Raw genomic sequence first — 24,973 nt, forward strand, 5'->3', positions numbered from 1 at the left:
AGCTGGATTTCTGCTACGTTTCTATGATGTCTTAGAGCTGTTGAAAGGTTTGTGTCCCTGAGTGTTACCCAGGCTTTAATCAGCTTGAGCTCAGTCACTTGGAGTTAGGCAATTTATCACCAGCAATCTCAAATCTGTTGCATCTGTTGCTTTAATACATTAAACCTATTAACTTTTTAATTTTCTGAACCAGTGCAACTCCTTATTGGGGCACTGGAAACAGTTCCACTGTCAAACAGTTCCAGTGAGGGTTGAGGACCTCTGAGAAAGGCAGATGTCAGGGAGATCTTACCCGTAATGCAACAATAAGATCGGCATCCCCTTCCTTACTTCTGTGCTGGAAAACTGCAGCTTAAGGAAGAGTGACCAGCAAATGTTGCAATAGGGCTTACCGGGGTTAAGAGTTGCTGTCAGGAAAGGAAAATGAGAAACAGAAGGCAAAGATTTTAAGGGAAAAGGAGTAGGCAACATACCCTGCCACGTATCTGAAAGAAAGGCTGAATTTCTCCCTGCTTTGAGTGCAGTGAGGATCATACTGTAGTCAGGAGTAAGTAAATCTCAGAGACCTGCAAGGTGCAGGACTAGGTCTTTGGGCTGAGTATCTCTGTTAGCACCAAATGTCTCTGCTGCAGGGAAGGCAGTAAAATGGGCTGCAATGCCTGAGGCAAGCTTTTGAGTGAGATCTTAACAAAACATCAAATGAACCTGGCTGTGGATTTCTCACTCTTTGAAAAGTAAGGCTCCATGTTTGACAGGAGTCTGCTACTCCATGTAACATGGGATGTAGGCAGCTGCCAGTGGTCCTGCAGGCCCCTGTTTTGAGTCTGTAAAGGCTATGTTCATGAGTGTCAAAGAGGAGGTGGAAGTTAAAAGGAAAAAGAAAGTAACCTATGGCTTCAGAAACATCCTTTTTCTACAAAAGAGAGTATGTGAAAATAAAATTATAAGCAGTTATCCCCAAAAAGATTGCATTCTGCAATCATTTTTTTTTTACGTAATTTTTGAAAATATAAGAGGAAAGGAAGAAGAAGGTAAAAGGCAGGAGCATAAATGCAAGAGGACATGGCCAGACCTGTTATGAAGGGAACTGCCACCAGTGAAACTCTGGTTTGCTTTCCCTGGAGAACTTTATGCTCCTGGAAATGCCTAATATAGGTTAGCACAGCCAGCACCCAACAATCCCAAGGAGTCCAGGCTTGGTGGCCAAGGGTCAGCTTTGTCATTTGGAAGGTACAGTCCCACACAGTAAGGTATAGCTCACCGTAGGGCAGGTCAGTCCACTGGAAGAGGAACAAGATGTTTCTTCTCCAGCTAAAGTGGTACTTTGAGCACAGCCCACAGACTGGCCCAAGTCATTCTGAATTCCTGGACATGAGGGGCCCTTGGACACATCCCTCAGACTGATGGGGTTGCCACAGCCCTCTCGTACATACGCTCCAAGATGCGGTGGATACTGGCAAAGCTTGGCCGGTCGGCAGGCAACTTGCTCCAGCAGAGGCGCATCAAGTTGTAGAGCTCCAGGGGACAATTATCAGGGCAGGAGAGAACGTTCCCATCCCTCACATAGTAGATGACCTCCTCATGAGCCATGCCATAGTAGGGCTGCATGCCATAGGAGAAGATCTCCCACAGCACCACCCCATAGGCCCACACATCAGACTCCGTGGTGTAGCGGTTGTAGAAAATGGACTCGGGGGGCATCCAGCGGATGGGGATGGCGTCGTTCTCATTCGCTTTGTAGTAGTCAGCCGAATACATGTTCCGAGAGAGACCAAAATCAGCAATTTTCACTACCATGTTCTCCCCCACCAGGCAGTTCCTGGTAGCCAAATCCCGGTGGACAAACTTGCGCTCGGAGAGGTACGCCATGCCAGCAGCCACCTGCTTGGCAATGCAGAGCTGGCTGGTGCAGCAGAGTGCCAGGGGGTTAGGGAGGCGGATCCGTGCGTCCAAGCTACCGTGCACCAGGCTGCAGAGGTTGCGGGGTGAGCGGTCACGCAGGTACTCGTTGAGATCCCCGTAGGCCATGTACTCGAAGAGCAGGCACATTGGTTTCCCAACAGCACACACACCTGGAAGACAGGTACACCACATAATGAGGGTTTGGTTTTGCAAGACAAAACTAAAATCCCCAAATGATGGAATCAAAGAGTGATAGGGATTGGAAGGGGCCTCTGGAGATCATCTAATCAAACACCTCTGATAGTAGAGATGCGTAGGTACCTACACAGAAGGAAGACTTTCAGCAATGCATGAAGGGAGAGAGGAAGGTGAAGCATGCAAATACCATCAAGTTTTCATGCATCCCTTTGTGTCTTTCAAGTTCCTTCACCAAGGATCTAATGCTGAGCTCTGTGGAAGATGCTAGGAAGCCACGAAGTTCCTTGGCTTGTGTGAACATTGCAGGAAAAAAAGACTTAATTTTGGAGTTATGTGTAAATAGGCGCCCAGTCCTGCTTAAGTTGGCATTAACAGAAATATTTCCTCTTCACAAGTGCAACTGGAAAGGCATAGTTTATGAAAATAATCCTGGTATTTTTTAAGTCTTTTGTTTGTTGCAATTATTGTACTGGTACTGCTAGGGTGTTGGGGCTATACACATGGAGGAAGACTTCAGCAGGAATCGCAAAAGATGTGCTCAATCAAGGGTTCAATGGGATATGCACTTGAAATGCAAAGACGCTCCCACTACAACTTCTTCAGGATGTTTCTTGGGTTTTTTTGGGGTGGGTTTTTTTAACCAGCTCATGTGAAAAATGTTGGTTGCAGAAATTACTTTTTTGCATGACAGATATTAAAAAATGAGAGAAAAAGAAAATAAAAACATGCATAAAAAAGGGCCAGATTTGCCTCATCTGATAGATGCAGCAACTAGTCTCACTGAAGGGCATGTAAGTGGCCCTATACAGCTTTACTGGGGGAAGCAGTGCCCCAGCCCCATCAGTTTTCCTGAGCATACAGTGATAAGAAAATATTATTAAATTGCCAACCAGCAAAAGAGAGCATTTAAAATGTATTTGTTTTGCTTTCTTAGGGCCATCATGTAGCAATTGGTGATTCAACTTATTGCAAAATCTGAAATTCTTGTTGATGACCCAATTTTTGAATCTTTGAGGAAAAACAGATAGCTATTCTCCATGTGATAAAATCAAGATCTGACAAGCATGAGGAGTATGCGAGAGCTTTATCATCTAAGCTGTCTTCAACAATGTGGCTGTTTTCTCTATACTCCCACAATTTGAAACTAGTTTGGTGCTGTACCTTGTTGACAATAAATCATAGAATTGTAGAATGTATTGAGTTGGGAGGTGATTTTGTCCAAACCCCTGCAGTGAGCAGGGAGATCTTTAACTAGATCAGTTTGCTCAGGGCCCCTTCAAGTTTAACCATGAATGTCTCTAGGGCTGGGGCCTCTACCACATCGCTGGGCAATCTCTTCCAGTATTTCACTACCCTCATTGTAAAGAACTTCCTCCTGATATCCAACCTAATTCTACCTTGCTTTAAAATCATTGCCCCTTGTCCTATTGCTATAAGCTCTTTTAAACAGTCCCTTCCCAGCCTTCCTGGAGGCCCCCTTCACATATTGAAATGATGCTATAATGCCATGTTTATTTGAGGAGCCAAAGTACTTGTATCAATCCAGCTTTTCCAATACTGTATTGGAATGTAGCTACTTCTAAATTTTGTGGAGGTTTATGTTGAATTAAGACATCAGCTGCCTGATTCACAGGCATGAGATCTGTATAGAACAGTTTAGAGCATGATTGTCAGGTGAAGGTGACTAGCAGCATCTACTTCAGTCAAAATTAGAAGAGTTACTGAAATAAAATTTGGTTGGCAGCTTTATAAAATCATGGCATACTTTTGGCTGAAAGGACCTGTAAGATCATATCACTATTTGGCTCTACCAAGTCCAATGCTAAACCAGATTTCTTCACACACACACTTCTTTTAGCCAAGCTGTGGCACCAAGACTTTCTAAAATAAAGTCCAGTAAAATGAGGCTTCCTTTTAGCTGGGAAGGAAAGGAAGAGACCTTTTTTTGTGGTTGGCTTTTTTTGTTCTTTTTGTTTCATTTTGTTTTTCTAATGAAGGTGATCATTCAGACATCACAACAGTAACAGGGACCCATACAACTAATAAGGTTTGTTCCTGGTTTTGTTTGTGCCCACAAAATAAATCACAGCTTTAGGAAGCTCATACCTTCCCTGTAAGACATTTGTGCCAAGGCACAAATGGAATCAAAATGGTCAACAGTATAGTCAATGCAGGATGAGGAACATTTATTGTGATGCACCATCCTACTAAACAACAGCATCCAACCTACGTTTTGAGACCTACATTCTGGTGCACGATGTGACAGAGCATGGAGTAGCACATAGAAGCTCACCTCTTTTGCAAGAGGCCTTTTCTCATTCAAAAGAGACAAGAATTGCCATTTGCATTGTGCCAGCCTCACATTTATGTTTGCCCATGCACTCCCAAAAACCCTGCAGTAGATTTGGGTTCCTCATTCAGATACCTAAAAGCTTGACGATATTTGGGTTGTCAAACTCTGCCATGAGGGCTGCCTCCCTCTGAAAGTCAGCCTGCATGTCTGCAGATGCTTCCTCCTTCAGCATTTTCACTGCCACCATTGTGAATGGCTCATATGGTAGCAGCCCTGGAGCCCTGCAGGGAGAGGGGAGAAAGAAAAGCGTCAGTGATGACCATCAAACACAGGCTCTGCCTGGTGCAGAGGAATCAATAAAAAAGAAAAAAGAAAAAAGAAAAGAAAAGAAAAGAAAAGAAAAGAAAAGAAAAGAAAAGAAAAGAAAAGAAAAGAAAAGAAAAGAAAAGAAAAGAAAAGAAAAGAAAAGAAAAGAAAAGAAAAGAAAAGAAAAGAAAAGAAAAGAAAAGAAAAGAAAAGAAAGAAAAGAAAAGAAAAGAAAAGAAAAGAAAAGAAAAGAAAGAAAAGAAAAGAAAAGAGAAAAGAAAAGAAAAGAAAAGAAAAGAGAAAAGAAAAAAGAAAAGAAAAGAAAAGAGAAAAGAAAAGAAAAGAAAAAAAAAGAAAAGAAAAGAAAAAAGAAAAGAAAAGAAAAGAAAAGAAAAGAAAAGAAAAGAAAAGAAAAGAAAAGAAAAGAAAAGAAAAGAAAAGAAAAAGAAAAGAAAAGAAAAGAAAAGAAAAGAAAAGAAAAGAAAAGAAAAGAAAAGAAAAGAAAAGAAAAGAAAAGAAAAGAAAAGAAAAGAAAAAAGAAAAATAGCACAGGCCCCAGCAGTAACTGAGTGCTAGAATTATGGAATCATAGAATCATTCAGGTTGGAAAAGACCTCTGGATCATCAAGTCAAACCATTGACCCTACTCTACAAAGTTCACCCCTAGATGACATCCTCAAACACCATACCTATGTGACCTTTAAATACATCCAGGGGTGGTGACTCAACCACCCTCCTGGGCAGCTTATTCCAATGTCTGAGAAGCAAGTGCTTGCCCTTTTGTGACCAGGAGGGTTGATATGTAGGGCTGAAGGTAGAGAGGATTTGCTTTCTCACACTTCTCTAGGAGGTGACAGCAGCTCAAATTTTTCCTCTTTTATATACATCTCAGATCTTTGTGGTACAGAGATAATACCAGAAATACCCATCAATAGTGACAATATATGGACATTTTGGTTCAAACAGGAGAGAAATAAAGTTTTGATGATAAATGACATCATCACATTTCCTGTCTATGTCACACAGACAGTATAGTATCCCAAGAGAGATTCCACATTGGATCACTGTATTAAATCTCTCATTTGCTGCACAAAAAAAAAGTGAATTGGTCACATTGCATCTGTGTACACATTTCTCTGAAGTTACATGAAATATCATGCTCACCTCTTGGGCATGCCTGCATTGCATGGTATGGAGACATTTAATTTAGTTCAGAGGGGACTAAATCCAGTGCAGCTTTTTTGATCACTCCTTTTTCTGCTTACAGACCCTTCACTATGACTGGTAAAAAGATAAATAAATAGCAGGTTGGTAAGCAATAACCTCTCCCTGGGTTGGAGGTCACATCAGAAACTACTTGGAGGGAAGGATGGACTCTTCAGTCCAGTTCACTCTTGAGCTTACCAGAGTTAAAAATAAACCTGTACAAAACTGCTGAAAGAAACAATTTTCACTGCATCTTGTCCTATTCCAGGCCCAGTTGTGGCATTGGTACGTCTGGTTAATACTACAGTGAAAGTAACAATTCCAGTAAGTATATTCCCCTGGTTTTGTAAGGAAAATATCCTTTTGCCACTGCTGCCTGTGTATCCTCCTGGCACTGTTACCTGTGTACCTGTGTGGCATATGGCAGTGCCTGTACTCAACAAGTTATAAACCCATCAGTTAATTTCATCTGAATTTAACATTGTGGGCTTGAGATTTAGGAAACAGTTGTGCTCCTGCAAGTTTAGTGGTTGCAGGTGACAGGACAGAAGGGACAAAGCATACCTGTGCCTCTCTGAAGAATAAGGTAATTCATGACTACATTCCTGTTAAGAAACTGGTGAATCTTCATGTAGAGATTAGAGACATAAATCCATAGGACACGGAGCTTCTTGACTTAAAGCAATCATAGGCTTTTCTTTTCTTATCCACGGGTCACTGCACACACGTGTTTTAATTAAATAGGCTTGCCAAAGATTTAGAGGTAGCTGTGGCCAAAGAAGAGTAACTTTTCACTCCTCAAACATCCATCAAACCACAGACATGCATTCCATTGCCCATGTAAATTTTTCCAAGGGGTTCTGCAGTTAAAACATGCTCCTTACAGGTAGCAAGCCAGAGTCCACAGAGAGCAACACCCATTTACGTGTCATATTACTACACTGGCCCAAATGCCCTCCCCTGGCCCAAATGCTAGGTTATTTTACTGCTCAGTAGTCCCAAAAGGAGGTTCTGATTTCCAAAGCAAACTTCCAGTTTCCTTGTCATCTACTCCAGACATATGGCAGTTGCAACAGTTGCACTTGGATGCTGTAAATGTCAAATGTCAGAAGATGGCAGGGTGCCCATCGAGAAAGGAATCTCACAGGTGGCCAGATCGCAGCTGAGACTCTCGGGTGAGGAGGTGCTGCATGCCATGGCAGAGGAGTACTCCATACTTGACTGCAACTGCCTACAGTCCAGCAAAATGTACTCTATTTTTTCCCCCTGTGCTGGCAGTGAGTTTCCAGTCTAGCAGGAGGAGAGAAGTACCAGCATGTACCAGCTGCTGTCCAGTCTCAGCACTCAAGAAATCAGCAACAACAGCTTGAAGAAACCAAGAGATCATGTAAAAGTAAAAAAGAGGAGGGCCTTTATCTCTTCCGAGAAGCCTCAGCACAGATTACCACTCATCACTGTCTAATACCCACAGAGTGCAGTGCCAAAGCAGGGGCAGGCACAGCTTCATCTTGTGTGCTTCAGAGAGGCAAACTCACCCCAGGCTAAAGACTGAAGTACACTTATCCATCTGCTCTTCACTGAAAGTCTACAAAGCAAGATAACCTAAAAAACTTGAGTGAGATTAAGCTACACAAAGCCTTTTAATGGACCTTTAGGCAACAGCATGTAATTTCATCCTTGGTAACTCATGTGCTACTTCAACGAGATCTTTGCAGACCTAGGAAAATCACTTTGATTGGAGCAGAGACAGTCTCTACTTGCCGTCTTGGCAGAGAACTGTTGAAGTTGACCCCTTTGGTGACCAAAAGACAGTCTTTGCTCAAAGGGATGGGAGCAATAGGATGCTGCTGCTTTTGAAGTTAACTGAGAGAATTCAGAACGTGATGTTTTCTAGAAAATAGTTAAATTTATTCCAGGACTGGGAAGCATCAATAGAAATTACCTTGGGCTTCCTCTCTCACTATCATCTAAATGCTCATGAGAAATGTCTCTGTTCTTTGTGCACGGGATGGACAGCAGCTGTCCTCTCCTTCTTCACCATTAATAGATTTGTGCAGCAATAGAGCATTTGGCTCCTGTCATTCAAAGAACTAATTAGTGGTGCAGTTAGGGAAGAGTCTCTGAGCCTACCTGAGAGTGCCTGACTTTAAGTTTCCACTCAGGTGTTCTTTCCAGAGCAGTAACTCTGAAAAAAACTGAGGAGCAGCTTGAAATTGTATTTGAGATCATGTCATGTCCCTTATCTTCCTCAGTATCACAGCTCAGCAGCTTCTGTTAGATCATAAAATTATGCAATTAGCATCTACTGAGGCTGGTGGAGACCCGTCTTTACCCTATGTATGTGGGTAGGAGAGTGCTCTGCATTGGAAAGGACTCATTTTGTTGTGTTGTTTTGTTTTTTTAATAAATATTCACACTGTGTTTCAGCTGTATTTGAGACATCAGGTGAAAGAAACATCCTTTGCACTTGGGAAGAACATAAGGAGACTTCTGTAAGAGAAACTCTGACCTTAGGGACAGCTTTGTGTCCTGCAGAGGTGATGAGCTGTGCCTTTGCAGTGGAGGCTTACTGGTGTGCTAGGAAAGACCCCACATCCAGGCCTTTAGGTGGTCCTGGGCTCCAGACTTAGCCTGGAGCATGCAGCTCCAGCTCTGGGAGAAAACTCGCATGCTAGTCTGTATTGACCTGCAGGGGGATGGTGCTCTGATGGCATGTGGGACCTACATAGCTCTCCCAGGAGCACAGGATTCTGAGTCAGCCATCACAACCCGGTCGAGACCAACCTGAGTCAGGTCCTGACTCTCATTTTAAGGACATCTGTTAGGGTAACTGGTTACTTCCTCATCATTTCCAGTGTGAAGCTGCCCTTGGTGAAGACAGCAGCCTTTCAGGAGAAGCTAGTAAATGATAGCCAGACGCTTCCTGTCCTAACATGTTGCTTGACCCAGGAGTGAGTAAACACTGAATGAGGACTCACACCAAGCCAGCTGGCAAAGGCATCACTGGCACGATGTGCAAGGCCATGTTTACAGGAGAGGGAGAAACATGAGACCAGGAGAAGTAAGAGAGTTGCTAAACTTAGCTCAGCATGGGCATTTAACACACATAGACAAGTACATTTTATCCATCTGAGATGGCAAAGCAACGATTTGAGTTGTGCTAGCTTCAGTAACCTGGAGGGAGCACAGCTGGCACTACTGGATGAGCAGTCTGCTCTGATTTGCCAGCGGTTCACAGAAGTGCCAGTGGCTTAAATGTTCACTGGAAATACAAGACACTGGAAATATAAGGAGGGACTTTTGTAAGAGACATTTCTAAAAATAAGGAAACGCCTCAGAAGCAAAATTTCTGTGGCTCTTTCCTTGAGCCACAGACAGCAGACATTTCTTGAGGTATGGTGTTCTCCACTTTGCAAATTCTGGCTGAGAAGCTGTGTTGCTTTTGCCCTTTTGCCTTTTTTTTTTTTTTTTTTTTTTTTTTTTTTTTGCTTTTGCTTCTTTTTCTTTTTTTTTCCTTCTCTTTTTCTCCCAGCTTGACAATAGCAAAAAGGTTTAATTAAAAGAAATTGCAGTACTAGAGTGGATGAAATTCACATAAAAAGCCTTAACATCACTTTATCACTTGCTTTAAACCAGCACTTTAGTGATATTTGAATGCTCTTTGAGAGGTCCTGCTCAATGTGATTAAGAGTCATTTCCAATCAGAAAAGTAATGCAGCACTTAAATTGTACTCAAGCTCCCGGCACAGGGCCCAAGTGACACTTCACAGCAAGACCATTTGCCCTGCTTGTGCACCCACAGGGCAGTGAGGATCTCTGCCATGTGAGGGGGAAGGCAACATTGCAGGGGCCCTGGAGCACTGTGCTAGGCTGAGATAAAGGCTATCCTGTGCTCTTGTGCCGGCTGGCATGCAGTCCCCTGAGCATGGCTGTGGCACAGCTCCTGCAGTTTTCTTCTCATTTCAAGCTCAGATGCTCTCAGCTTTGCCATCCAGGCTAACAATCAATCACAGGCTAAGCATCTGTGATTTTACCACTTTGTTATTTTTAGCTCTCTCTGTATTAAAGAAAAGTATGCCTGCATTTCTTCCATCAGAACTAATGCATCCCTTCATTAGGAAAAAAATCCTTCGCAGTTATTGAAACTGTTTCCCTGCTCTAACACATTTAACCTGTGTGTAACTTGGTCCTGGCAGATACATCAACAACATAACTATAAATATGAAAAGTATCTGCAATAATGACTGCTTTTTGCAAGGAGAGTTCTTGGGCTTTGACATCAAAGGGAGCATTTCCACCTGGCCAGAGGTGAGACTCTGATGCTCCCCTGGTCTTCTTGGGACCATCATACAATACTCCAGATACATCTACAAAATCAGCCAATTCCTAATCTTGTAATGAATAAATAAATCAATCCTAAGTAAAAATGGAACAGGACCATCTGTCCATTTTCTTTCTGGAGTTTGGGGATGAGATTTTTAAGGAGACCTGTACTGTACAAAGAGTGTCCTGCAGAAATTATGGACTCTGTCAAGGCTAATGAGACACCCTCCATCCGACTATTCAAGATGAGGTTCATCTCTGGGTTTTTTGGTTGAATATTTTTCATCTTTTAAGAAGTGTGTGATCTCATCTCCCATGAAATTAAACAAAACAGGGATCTCATTTAGTACCTTAAGTTTAAAACAGGCAACAGTGGCTTCGCATTCCAAGAATAAAAAATGAGTAACTAAAGGGGATACAAACAAACCAACAAAAAATATGTTGGCTTAAGTGGATCGAGATTTTAGGGGATTTTTGTTTTGATTTTACCATTGAATCAAATGGAAACTGGGTCAGGACCTAACTGTAGCCTGACACATTCCCCCTGTGTGGTAATTACTGGCCAGTGTGGGTGTTATAATCAAGGACACCACACGTTGACAATTCACAAGTACTGAAAAATGCAGGAATTTCACAATAGGTCAGATCACAGGCAATACTCTTGGCAAAAACAGTGATGATAAATTTAGCTAAGCTTTTACACCAGACTTTGGTATGTGAGTAAGACGTTACATCTCTTGCAGAGAACAACAGGAGGGTCATTAGTGACAAAAGTTAAACAAATATCAACAGAAATCAGTGGACAACAGAAAAAATTACTCAAGTCTGAGTGTACCATTGGTACACATGTATTTGATTTTAGTTGGAATGAGTGAGTGAGTGCATGAATGAATGAATGAGTGAATGAATAAATGAATGAATGAATGAATGATTGATTGATTAATTGATTTCCAGTTACTAGATAAGTGGTTACCCATCTGCCAGTATTTCCCAGGTAACTCCAGACAAAGAAGACTCACACGCAGGCCGCTTACCTTGCTTGGAAGACTCTCCCAAATGCTCCTTCCCCTATATCTCTCACATATTCAATATTGTTTCTGGGATACTCTAGGCTGAGCAGTTTTGGATTGAGGAGAAGGGGCATCCGCTGGTACATTGGGTTGGGGTGCAGCCGGTCCAGGAGGAGTTCAGAGGGCAGAGTGGTGAGTGTCGGTGTCTCTGACTCTCTGAAACAAAGCAGTTCTTGGTCAGTGTGTGCACAGTCCTCAACCAGAGGCTAGCTATATCCACCTCTTATGTGGCTGTTATCTTCCAGGATGGAAAAGGAAGAAGTGGCAGGGCTGTTGAATGAGCCTTGCAGCAAGATGTCGTGGTGTAAGTCCCCAAAACAGTAACCAGACCTTCCCTGCTTTGGCACTGTGGGTCACCAGATTCCCTGCTTTGGCACAGTGAGTCACCAGATCTTCCACTGGGCTGCCACAGGCTGCCACAAGGACAGCTGCTCCACACCTGCCAGAGGTTTGCAGGACCATGCTCTCAGAAACAGTCAAGGCCTCTTTCACAGCAGCATTTGTTGCCTTGAATCAACTGCCAGGCTTTACCTTTTTTTGTTTTTCCACTGCTTTCGCCGACGGCAGCAAATCAGAGTGACAATGCCAAAGATCACAACCAGGGCAAAGCTGGAGATGATTGAGATGATAACAGTCATGGAGTACGTAGGGGAAAAGGGAGGAGGAGGGGGGAGATTTGGAATGTCTCCATTTGGTTTTCTTGTTCCTAGTGATAACGATGCTGTAATACAAACAAAATTAGAAGGTTATGTGTCTGCTAGTTTAACAGGGCTTTCTACAAAAGGCTTTTAAAGAGTCAGACTGATGTTTTAGGAACTGACATGGCTATATCATATCATGTAATTGCATTAGAGGACCTCACTGGGGAAGCCTGGTTTGCAGGAAGCAAACCCCATTTCTGCTTGCCAAATGTGACAACCTGGGATCTGGCAAAGATCAAGACACAGTTCTTATAGAGCTGGGAACATAGTTTTGGTAAGGAGTGTCTGCAAGAGATACAGATGGGAGATCACATCTGAAGGTTTCAATAGTATTCAAATATAGTAATGTCTGCAGTAGGAAAGATCAATGGTCTACAATGTAGACCACAATGTATCATGTGTCCTAAAAGGAATCTGCAGAGAGGAGTGTAAGACCTAGTAAGTACGCAGTGACACTTTCCTGAAATATCTCCTTGCCTGCAAGAATTTGCATCTCAGTGTCTTATGGAGCAAATATTGTAAGCTACTGTAAAATATATTTGGGTGTATTATTAGGAAAAATAATAATATCCGGGTAGCCGACTGCTGAGACATTCTAGAAAAGGCTAATGCAATGATTTAGAACAGAAAAAAAACCCCAAAAAAACATTCTTTTTAAGGCCAAATAAACTGATACTGATTTGTGTTCCTTTAAGTCTACTTCACCTCTGTCTTTTCTGCAAGCATAATTGTCTTATTTTCTGCAAGCATAATTGTCTTATATTTTTATGTCTGCATCTCAAACACTGAGATGCAGAAGCTCTGTATCTTGGGTGAGATATCTTTGAGAAATTGTTCTGTTCTTTGAACAAGAAAAACTGAAAGATTTAGTTTCAACATCACAGAATGATGTGTTCATCTTTTTCACATTTAGTTAGAACTGTTTTGTAATACGGAAAAAAATTGCCAGAAGCAAAACAGCTTTGGAAAAAGCCCCTAAATTCCTCAAAACAGAGTGTGGCAAATCTCGTTTTCATAATACCACAGGAAATTTGATTTCATCCTTTGGTCTTAGATGCTGTCATCCTTTTGGGCAAGGCGCTCAATTTGTAAACTATAACACAGGAAGTTCCACCTCAACATGAGGAAGAATTTGTTTACTCTAAGGGTCACAGAGCACTGGAACAGACTCCCCAGAGAGGTTGTGGAGTCTCCTTCTCTGAAGACTTTCAAGACCCATCTGGGTGTGTTCCTGTGTGACCTGCACTAGATTCTACGGTCCTGCTCTGGCAGGGGTGCTGGACTCAAAGATCTCCAGTGGTCCCTTTCAGCCCCTAACATCCTGTGAACATAGTGAACGGGGACTGAGGAGATAAAAACCTGTGCCTATTGCATTTTCTCATCTTCCAGGTGCATGTTGCACTTTCTAGTAAAAGATGCTGAGTTAATCTATGAGAAGAACAAAAACTGTCGGAATCCAGAAGACAGGACAGATCAGTGCAGCCATGAGCACTCGGGATGCAAACATCCTGCATGGACCCAATACAATGACAATGGCAGAAATCACAAATTGCATTTGCCTACCATCTCCACAGGGAGACACACTGCAGTATTCCCAGGTCACGGATGGATCTTTTGTGTAGCACCAGGGCCGTTCATTCTCACCTCCTGGATTGCGGCAGTAATTCTCAGCATCAGACAGCTCAGGGAACACTTGAGGAGTCCTCCTGTGCAAGTGGGGAGCCTTAGGAGAAGAAACAAATGGGATTAGTGTTTCAGTATAATTTTCATGCTGGTATCAGCAAAATAAAACCAAACAAAAGAGAAAAGAAGGACAGATGTAAAAATGCCTTTCAGTAGCCTGTCAGAATGACTGAGAGGGCGTCTTGCCATGGGAAGGGGAACTTGCATATTGAAATACAAAGAGAGGAGGGAACACCAGTGAACACAAGAATGCAGGCAACATGTTCCTTGCTCAGCCATTCCACTCAGACTGGTCTGCCCTACTCTGGGAAACTTTGGAAAAGTAGACCTCAAGCATGGTTCTCTGTTCAGTGGGTCTCACACTGATGCTTACCTGGTCACTCCACTTCTGGCAGGGAATGCCAGAGGCCGTGACATTGGCCCAGCCCTGGTAAAACTGGCCATTACCGCTGTAGCAAGTCTCTGGGGAAAAAAAAAAAAAAGTTAGAAATATGAGATCAAGGAATCTCAGACCATGTCCTGCAACAGGGACTCATAAGAGTACACGTGATGCACTTAGATGAGAACATGTGGCAATTAGCATCAGATCTGAAGCACATAGAAGGATCAGATAACTGTAGGCAGGGAACTGCTTAGCCTTCTGTACACTCTTAAATAGATTTTCCACTCAATACATAAAATTAAATATGGTAAGACTGTGAAAAGGGAGCTGTGGGTCTTTCAGATTAAGAAAACAGGCCATGTGCCTCTGACAGTTGTGTTGCATCTACCCAGCTCACATTGCTTCCATAGAGAAACCATAGAACAGAACCACAGTGAAGCCATCCATGTCAAAACAAGGCAGAAATCAAATTGCAGCACTGTTTGCGTGATTCCCAGCCTACAGCTTTACAGGGACCCTAAGAGGAAGATGCAGACATTCCTGAGAGATGTAGCAGAGGACTGGGGTTCATGAAATCCTATGGTGGTATCCCTTTTCCCTGCCTCTGTACAATGCTTGTCTCCTTAGACTGAACATTTGGAAACAGCCTATGGTTTCCAGCACATGTGGAAACCACAGACTGAAGGCAACTACAAATCTGAAGGAATAGTATCACTATGAAATAATGTCCTTTGTAATGAAGAATGTGTGTTTCTCTTTCCATACATAAGGCTTGCTCTGACTGCAGAAGAATTAAGCAGAAAATCTTAAGAGAATTTTACTGCAGGAAAATGTTCCCAAACCAGAAATGTAGATACCACCTGCCCTCATAACAGACTTGAATTCATGCTAATCTAGGAAGCAGGAAAACAACAGGGGAGATTCAGGCTTACACACTTTAACACATACTAGCTAATCTTAAATAGACTCTTCTGACCAGGGCCTAACATTCTGGTTAATGGCATGCATTAGATAACTTTCTTAGATAAATTAATAAGCCAGCAAATGCCACTGCCATAATTTTGTTTTGTATTGTGTTCCTAAACTTGCAGCTCAGAAAAACAGGAGGAAGCCTGACCTGTTCTACAGTAAAGATCATTTTAAACAAATATTTTTCAGCTTCATGAAAGCTTTGTGCAAGTTTTGATCCAAGTTTGAGACAAAGGGTACACATTTTAATTTATCCTTGCATATTGTCCTATTTATTCTGTAGGAGGAACACACCAGGATGACTATCTGCTCTTGCAGTGCATTGAGGATTTCGGTTATGGGTCCTCTACAGACTCAGCTTTCTGAACTTCCACCAGGCACCAAGCACTACACACACATAGGTAGAAACAGCACCATGACCTTGTTTGTTCCAGGTGAGTGAGCTCAACCATGGCATGCTAATACCTCACTGTAGGAATGGCCATGGGCTTCATGAGCACAGTTATACCTATCAGAGTTGGAAAGTAAAGTGCTTTTAACTTGAAAATTCTTTGATGGATAAAAAAGCTACCATGTTATGCCTAACACCTGCAACAAGCTGGCAACCCTTGCATGACCAGCATGTAGCTCTGCAGAGCTGTAACATCTTGTTAAGCTGCTGTCAAACATAGCTGTGTGTCTGAACCCAGCATTTTAAAAGTCTCACATTCAAAAGCAAAAAAACCAATGTCTGAAACCTACCTTATGTCTGAGCTAGTAACCAACATGAAAAATATTTTCATTAATTCATAGAATGGTTTAGGTTGGAAGGGACCCTAAACATCATCTAGTTCCAACCACCCTGACATGGCCAGGGACACCTCCCACTAGATCAGGTTGCTCAAGGCTGCATAAAACCTCCTCATCAGAGGAAGGAAACAGTAAATAGGAAAAGTAGAGTGAAAAAGTGAAAACTGAAATCACAGCTATTTCTGCACAGGTTTGAAATAAACATCACTGTGGCTCCTTACAGAAGCAATGTGGAGAGGTTTAGGAGCAGCAGCAAGACTAAGGAAGCACCCCTTAGCCTTTAGTGGCTTGGAAAATGCTGATGCTCTCATACATGGTCTTGCTACAATGGTGACAGGAGGATTAATGAAGGTGTTTCAACTGGGCTTTAATGAGTAACTGCGATGGGAAAGCTAGAAAATGGTTTGGTTCACACTCCCCAAACCTTTGTGCACATAACAATGGTCCTAAAGTGAAAAAGAGGGGGCAATATCACTACCATGTTAGTTGTTTTCCTCATTCATGACCAAAGAGTGCACATCTGTGCAATGCCACGCATTCACACAGGAGACAGGCCACATCCTGAACTTGCAAACATCCAACAGCAAGCTGAAACCATTCTGTGAATCCCCTCTCATGTGCTGGCATCTTGTGCTCCTTTCGCTAGGGAGAGAATGGCTGCAAGCGTGGGCTGTGAGCATTGGTGTGCCCATGGTGTGCTAAAGCACATGTCTCCCAGCTGTGCAGTGTCAGCCACCTGGGGTTTGTGTTGTCAGGTGGAACCAAGGCCTGTCCATGAAAGAAAGTTCCATAAAGATCTCAATTTCACTTCTTTCACTATTTCTGTCTGGTGGTGTCAGCCACTACCAAATCTACAGGTAGACCTCTCCTGCTCAGAAGTATGGTAGAAGTTCTTTTTTCCAAGAGGACATGTTCAGTGACTGAGCTTTAAGCTGCAGTTGCACATCGGTTGGAAGAGTATTATGTGCATTTTTCAGCCATGACCAGCAGCAGGGCAGAAGGCTGACTGAAGTCAAAGCAGCACTGCAGGAGATGGCTGAGTCTTGTCTGTGGTCACAGAGAGTTGTGCAAGAAACTTCAGAGGTGATTCAAGGAGAGCGCTTGGGCCCTTTAGTTAATAAGGTTTTGCAAGACCAGCCTAGTGTAGATAACTGTGCCTCAGTAGCAGTATTGGAAATATAAAAAATGGGTAAAGCAAAACTAGAAGCAATGGGCTGAAAGAAGGGAAAGCAGCTAGGGGAGAGGGTACTGCCTAAATTCCTCTCTAATTGCCTTCCCAAAGTTCTCTTCCCATACTCTTGCCATGTTCTCTTCCAAGGTCCGAAGAAGTGTTCTGGATGTGGAAGCCCAGGCTGGTGGGAGACCTTATTGCTTTGTACAACTACCTGAAAGGAGGTTGTAGCAAGGTGGGAATCAGTCTCTTCTCCCAGGTAAAAAGCAATAGGACAAGAGGAAAAGGCTTCAGTTTGTGCCAGGGGATGCTTGGATTGGACATGAGGAACAATTTCTTCACTGAAAAGGTTGTGAGGCAGTGGAGAAGACAGCCCAAGGAAGTGGTGGACTCATACATATAGATACACATACAGATGTGGTGCTGAGGGTCATGATTTAGTGGTGACATGGTAGTGTTAGGCTTATGGCTGGATCTTAAAGATCTCTTCCAATTTAAACTATGATTTCATGGTTTAAGCCAGCCATGAGCAGGGCAAAACACAGAAGTGCTGTGCAACCTGCATTTTCAACAAACAGTGTCATGCCCACCTCTAGAAGCATGAGTCTGAAGCAGTCTACTTACTGGTTATATTCTCCTTCTTAAAATCTGTAAAAAGACAAGAAAATATGTTAAGGAGGGGTTGTCAAGGATGTATTTAACTAAGTGCACGCTTAGGGGCATGTTTAGGGAAAATGTTCTCTTCCAGCAGTGGTTAAGCAGCATGTTTCTTAGCAATGGCACCTGAATGGCATCATTAAGACTGATTTTGCAATGAGGTTGTTATTATTTATTATGTTATTATATAGACCCTCCCTCAGTAAAGATCCAGGCTTTATTTACTTGAGGGATTTTTCCTGCGCTCCAGTTAGATGAGACAGGCAAACAGCTGATGCAGCTGTCACAATTTCATGCATAGTCACTGACAGCACAGTCCCCACTGTTAGCCTTTGCTTTAGCTGTAAATTATGGGTGGAATCCTTCCCTCCTCCCTCACCAAGAACACAGCTCTCAGGACAGCAGGCAGCATGTGCCACTTTACCAAAGAAAGGGATGTGGGTGCAGGCGTTGGGGTCCTGGTGCAGGCTGGGCAGCCTGTTGCATTCAGGAAGAGTGAGCAGCATCAGTCCTGGCTTGTAAATCCCCTTCTGAGAGCTTTCCTCCATTGCAAGCCATTCCTTAAAGCAGTAGAGATCCTTTACAGCAAGGCAATTCTCTCTACATTATTTTGCAAAAAAAGAGTGAAATACAGCAGTCAATGGCGTGGTAACAATAGCTGCACTTAGCAGTGGTGTGCAGGGGTTATGCAGGCTTACAGAAACCCTTAATGGGCTGCTCTTCTTTAAGCCAGTACATCTGGCTCATAAATCATAAAGGGAACTCTGTGTAAAACATAATAGCTTCCTTTAGGAAACCCACAAATCTACATCTTCAATGAAGCAGGGTTATGCTCAAAACACAACAAACATCACAGTTTGCCAGGAGTTCATTCCTATCTTTTCCTATAGATTTATTGTCATCTTCCACTAATAAATACAATTTGTGTGAGTTACCTTAGCATTTTCCAGTTAATTCTAAAAATGTCACCTGTCTTCTGTAAATTGTACATTAAAGTATAATCTATTAAATTCAGGAGGTGTGCTACTATTCTTAATCTTCTTAAACTAAATATTTGCCTGTGTTGTTAATCTCACAGAATCACCCAGACCCTTTTTCTCCAGACAACTTTAAACCCCTTTTTCAATCTGCCAGATATCTGCAGCAAAACCTTTACAGTGCCTGGTAAACAAGAGCCCTAGCTGTCTCCTTCTAATGTATTACCTCCATAACAATATGAAATATTCACAGACAAGAAGTGTCAGTGGTTGTTTAAATGCTCCTTAGAATAGAAACTGTGAAGAAGACCAAGGCAGAAATATCTGCTCTAGCAAAGAGAAAGTTTGAGGATTTGTTGCATTAGATAATTTATTCATGATTTACTTATTTAGTGCTCATTCTCGAGAGCCTGAGTTGCAAACCCAGATTTGAAGTCCTGTGCAGAGATTACTTTGGCTGAGCTCAGATGAAGTATTTGCAGATCCATACCCTTCCTGACTATCACACAGTGATGCAGAAAAGTACTCTTGGGGTCCAAGGTAAAGGTTTTAGCCAAATTCATCACCTGACATGCTAATGCAGTGTTTTCACTTGTACAACAGTCTTGTCAAGAGCGGATAGCTATGAGTTTCAGTGACAACTACCAACACTGCAAATTCTCTAAAGCCTTTGAAGAATGGAAGTCATTGCAAATTCTACCAGAGCAGTAACCTTTCTACAACAGGAGTGGATGCCCTTCGAGTGTGCAAGCTGAAGCCATCAAAGCCTGTCTGCTTCATACTTGGTTTCAGCCAGAGCTGGTTTACTCCTTCCTGACTGCAATGCAGCCAGATGGTCTAATTAATCTTTTTTATGTTAAACAACACATGTAACAGGAGTGACCTTCTGATGTAAAGAAATGTTTATCTAGAGAAACGATAAAATCTTGCATTTGAAGCACTGGGAGATCTGGATTGCATTAGCTGCGTTCAGTCCTGAAGCCTGAGCACCCTAAAGCAAGATCCTTATACAGTATGCAACTGCAAAATGCAAAAGGTCATTCCACTGCTGTCCTGTCTGCTGCATCATTACAGGCAGGTTATCTTCCCCCATGAACCCATCCCAGGAGTGGTGTGTGGCAGCCAGAGGGAGAGATGGTCAGTATCCTCGAGCTGGGGTCATACCATTGTTATAACACTTAATCCTGAGCAGTGGGAGCTTGATGAGATCATATGCAAAGATTACTTGAGATTATTATTAGAAATTTTATGTCATGTAAATGACAGATGGACAAAGAACAGTAGCAACAGAACAGAAGAGGACAAGTGGGACAGTAGCATTTCAGGGACCACAAAGGACTGTCTAAGAAGAGGTGGGGACAGACAGAACTGACTGGAGTGAGACATTTCCCAACATGAGACTATTTCCCATAGCCTGGTCACTTCTTATCAGCAGTGGCTGAAACAGAAATTGAGGGATTTTCTTTTGCTGTCAGAGGAGAAGCCAGTGGTAAAAGGCAGATGTAACAAAGAATTATGAGATGGGACATCACTTTCCCTTAAAAGCAGGAAAACTCTAGTTCTAAACAAATTACATTTCAGTTTACATAAAGTGAAAATTTTCCCATGTAATTGTCTTCTGTTTCACTTCTTCTTGCTCTGTCCCCTGATTATTTTTACAAAAGCTTTACTTGGTCTATTTATTACTTGTTAGCTGGCTTCCAAACCAAAATGAACATTGACAGTTACATGGGGAAAGAAAAAAATATGCAGAGAATAAATAACTAGACAGAAACACAGGGAAATATGTCCAGGTAAATAGGTCCTTTGAAAACCAGGAGCATTCTCCAGCTTCTGAGATAGTTAAGTTCTTCGTAATTACATATTTAATCTGAAAATGGGTGTAGTCTAACCAGTTTCTGCAGAGAGGTATAAGGTTGTCTGTAAAGCAGATAAGATAATTAGAAAGTAGCCATGACCATGTGAAATGTGTTCAAGAGGCCCCAGGGGCCTCAACTGTTTAAAAGTACATATTAAATATCTGTGTTATCAAAGGGACTATTGAGTTAGGGCTTTGGAAGAGCTGTTGTCCATCTGATGTGCTCTGGGAACAGGAAACAGGAAGGATGCTGTTCCAGAACTCTTACCATGAAGAAGGATGAGTTTTAATCTGCATTAAAATCATAGGGAAAAATCATTAAATGGGGAAAAAACCAAAACATTGACTTGTGGATTTGGAGAAAGACGATGCCAGGCAAGTCCATTACAGTTTAGACATGTTTGCAAATGCTGTGCCTGTTAGTTTGAGACCACCCTGAGTTCTGGTCCTGTCGGGCCGCTTGTGATCAAGGGTAAGTGAAGTGAGACCCAGATCGCATTGAAATGCCTCATGGAGCACTGTGCAAAATTCTTAGCTGACAAATGTGCCCTGCATGTGTGGCTTGGATATAAATACTGCCACACATCTCGAGAAAAGGCAGAGAGATCATGTACTGAAGGGCACAATGACAAAGAGCAGAACAGCAAGGTGACAGGAAGGAGTCTGCCAGCAAAAAAAGCAAGTGTAGGTATTTGGCTGCATGATTATTTTGGACATGTGTACACACACATCTTTTCTATGATATATGTCACTATTGTGCTGGCAGAAGAATCCGTAAGAGCATAGCCACCAAACACAGAACACAGTGTATTGTCAGACTTCATACTGGAATTTTCCTCTGTGCCTTTATTTTAAAGATATTAATAGTGGAGCAATCAGAAAAGTCCAGATTACAAAGACAACAGGCTGCTGATTGTCCTATAAAGTCCCTACATAATTGGAAAAATAACAGTAGACTACATCTGGCCCAAGTCCAGCTGGCAGCATGCTTGCCATGTCTGCAGAGAAGACTTGTATTTTAGTTGAGATACTAGAGCTGGGCTTCTTTCCCAATAAACACAAATCTGGTAATCTGGTTTAAGATGCAGTTCAAGGAGGACGAGAGCAAAGAACTGCACTTTGACAGTGATGTCAGCTGTGCAACGGTGAAAAGGGTAATGACCAGGCAAGAGTCCTCCTGGATCCAAAAATGGATATGAGGCAGTTGTGTGTCACACTGAGACATCTGTGTGAGGCTGTACTCTTCAAGCAATCATTGTTCTATTATAGTTAACACTAATGGAACCTAGGCAGGAAGCTATATATATATATATTTATGTTTAAAGAAAGATAAGGATCAGAAGCTTCAGAGGCCAGGAAAAAAGGCAAAAGCTATGAGCAGAGCTTGGAAAAAAAATGTTTTATTCTGGTCTGAGAAGCTGGAGAAGACATAAAACCTCAGTGCAAAGAAGAAAGGAAGATAGTTGTCTCAGTGGTCGTGGCAGGAGCACAAGGAGCAGCAAGGAAAGGTTGCTCAGAATGTTGCACGGTGAGGGAGCAGTGTCTCTGTCACTGGGACGTGTTGAACAAACACCTGCTAGCACTGGATTAGCTGTGGTGGGGGATGATTTGGACTCCCTAAGGTCCCTGCCAGCCCTGTTTCAATGCACATTTCTTTGCATATGGAAGGATACAAGAGCCTTTGTGGAAGGTTTGGTTTAGCAGGTATAATTACACTGGAAGCGCTTCTGGTGTCATCTTTTTTTTGTCTCATCTTTGGTTTAGTGGGAAGTGCTGAATGATTAATGTATTGCCTTGGACAGATTTGTTGCACACATTGTGACCATACTTAGTCAAAATTCCAAAGAAGCAATTAATTTTGATAGCAATAATGAGTACATACTGGCTTAGTAAGATTCAACCAATAGCAATATGTTAAATATTTTAATTATGTTGTTTAAATGGATATTTCTTTTCAACACTATCCACTAAAAGCCTGATATGACACATATGTCTGGGCCTGAAAGTCAAGCCATATCCTAGAAATGAGCACTGGGGAGAGCTGGATAAGGTCATCTTTGTATGTACAAAAGTGGAAAACCCATGCAAACCTAGAGGGCCCATTTTCACTCAATGCTGCTAGAGGTCTGGACAGACCCTCACCACTCCCCACCTGCCTGCATATCCCCACTAAATGAAAGGGAAAGATGAGCATATTTTTTCCATTTACCTGCACACTGGTTTTGGAGCTGGCCCAGCTCCTGAGGGATTGCACTCCTGGAAGATGTAGTTACACAGCAGAGACTCAGCAGCCGGTTGGCAGAATGAACTCACCATTTTCAGTTCAGTCCAGGCAGTGTGCACAAGCAGCTCTTGGGTCTCCTCTGGGTCAGCATAGGAGGAGTTGAAGAAAACAAGAGCATTCTTCACCAAGATAGCACTGCACACCTCACCTCTGTATGTGCTGCAGTAGCCTGCATCACCCTTGTACAGCTTGCTGTTGAGGACAAGAAGATGCACAGAGAATAAGCTCAGAGCCCTAAACACCTGCAGGAGCAGGATACCTAGGCTCTGTTTCTGAATAAAAAGGTGCTAACAGAGGCTAACAGAGGGTGAAGGAGAGGGTAGATAGCTATAACCATTAAAAACAGATAATACCATTAAAAACAGATAATATCATTAAAAACAGATAATATCATTAAAAAATGAAAATTCTGCAAGAAATCTTAGTGAGAGTGCAAGGCTGAGGCTCTGGCTTGGAGCTTGTAGCACTATAAGTGGGCAAAAAGACTGAGCAATCATGCTCAACATGACCTAGCATGTCCCCTCACCCTGTCCCCAGGCCCTAATGGCAAAGCATTTTTGTTTTGTTTCTTTTTTTTTTTCCTAAAGAACAGTCACACTGCTTGCTGCACACCTGTGATAAGTCAGGTTTATTTTCTGTGCTGACTAGCAGCAGTTTAATTTTGAATAGACTTGATGAGCAGAAGCCAAGTGAGTCCCACCCAACTTGTGCCACAAAACTGTTTGCAAGGTCAGATCAGCCAAACTTCTGCACTCCCCTTGACCCTGCCTCTCTTCCACACACATTTAGGTGGGAGACACAGCAAGGAGGAAGGCATAAGCATCTGCGGTTTTCCTTTTGGTGCTTCCCTGCAAGGTCCATCCTCCCCTCTCTTCATTGTATTTCCCACTTCATAAACTCCTGCCACAAAGCATGATGCCAGAGCTGTGCCAAAACAATAAAAAACACGGCAGTGTTGGCTCCTTCATTGACCATATATTTCTCTTTCCCACATTTTTGCATCTAGCAGAAGATGGCTCTCGTCCTTCCTTCCCTTCTTCCCCATGTCCATCAAAAGGGAGCAGCAGGGTGAGGGAATCCACTGCTCAGCCACACCCCTGGCAGCTCCCACAGCCACCCCACAGCAACAAGGTCTGTGGGTGAAGATGTGCTCTCTGGTCAGGCAGCCTGTGGGATGCAGTGCTCTTGGTGGGGAGGGAAATCTGGGAAAACAGCCTCCTCTCTGTTCAGGGAGGGAGGAGTGCTGGGTGCAGCTGTCCCCACTGCTCATTTGGTCAGTGTAACTGGGGTCAGGGAGTTCAATTCACAACATGCCAACCATTTGGAGTAGCCAGCAGAGCTATTTGTATCTTTGCCTTTTATTTCTTTCCACCGTTCAAATAATTGCCCATTGTCAACCCCGCAGAGTTCTTGCCATTTCTGTTCAGGAAGCAGGAGGTACAATGGACAAGGCATTACACAGGATGCCCAAATTTTTGCTTTTCAGATGCTGCTCTCTGCAAATGACTTGCTATGATCCTGGCTTAGCTGTGCTACTTTGGGGCTCCATGTCAAACTTTTTTTTTTTCTTGTGTTCCACATTGACTGAAAAATACAGGAAGGCACAAATTCACCCCAGGCTCTGTGGCCACCCTTTCAAGTGGCATAGGAACCACCCAGCATCCTGTGCCTGTCCCTCAGCCCATGTCATCTCTCTAACATAGAGCAGGTTTCCACAGCACTGTGCTGCCCTCAGTGCCCTGACAGAGCTGTGGTGTGGCATGGCACAGGCTGCATTATTCACATTTTCCTGGTGATGCTCATTGTGCTTAATCTGAAAGGTACACTCTTTCTCTGCCCTGAGAGAGAAAAGAGGGCACAGGCATAGCATGGGGCAGCTGTAATGCTGACTTCAGTGGGCTACAGAAGCAGCCTGACAAGAGCCATCAGTGCTAACATTGCATTTCCTTTTTTTTTTTTTTAAATGTGACACAGACTAGGCTGCAACAGAGAAGCAGCAGCAGTGTGTTTCTCACAATGCCTTATTGCAGAAAGGGAATTTTGTGCAGCAAGGGTTGAGATCAACTGTGAGGTAGAACGGTGGGCATTTGGTCACTGTTCCCATGCTGGACACACATACACAGATGGAGCTGTAAGGTGTAAGTTTACCATCATCACCAAGGTGGTCACTAAATCACTCATAAACTTCCTGAATCAATCTTGCA

At 42.8% G+C, this 24,973-nt stretch overlaps 1 protein-coding gene across 3 annotated transcripts in view; it reads right to left on the bottom strand.

Annotated features, from left to right (window-relative positions):
• Positions 1-1,395: 1,395 nt before the first annotated feature.
• Positions 1,396-24,973, bottom strand: part of MUSK (muscle associated receptor tyrosine kinase) — a 54,630-nt gene continuing 31,052 nt past the window's right edge. The window contains exons 9-15 of one of the 3 annotated variants that reach the window (XM_054397418.1): positions 22,695-22,961; positions 18,075-18,250; positions 17,618-17,641; positions 11,830-12,019; positions 11,263-11,454; positions 4,526-4,674; positions 1,396-2,072 (exon numbers count right to left, since the gene is read on the bottom strand). In XM_054397418.1, the coding sequence (XP_054253393.1) occupies positions 1,396-2,072; positions 4,526-4,674; positions 11,263-11,454; positions 11,830-12,019; positions 17,618-17,641; positions 18,075-18,250; positions 22,695-22,961 (1,675 nt within the window). The remainder of the gene's footprint in view (positions 2,073-4,525; positions 4,675-11,262; positions 11,455-11,829; positions 12,020-17,617; positions 17,642-18,074; positions 18,251-22,694; positions 22,962-24,973) is intronic. The other 2 variants (XM_054397419.1, XM_054397420.1) reach the window with 2 other exon arrangements.

This window comes from Indicator indicator, chromosome Z (assembly GCF_027791375.1).
Source record: "Indicator indicator isolate 239-I01 chromosome Z, UM_Iind_1.1, whole genome shotgun sequence".
Taxonomy (NCBI): Eukaryota; Metazoa; Chordata; class Aves; order Piciformes; family Indicatoridae; genus Indicator; species Indicator indicator.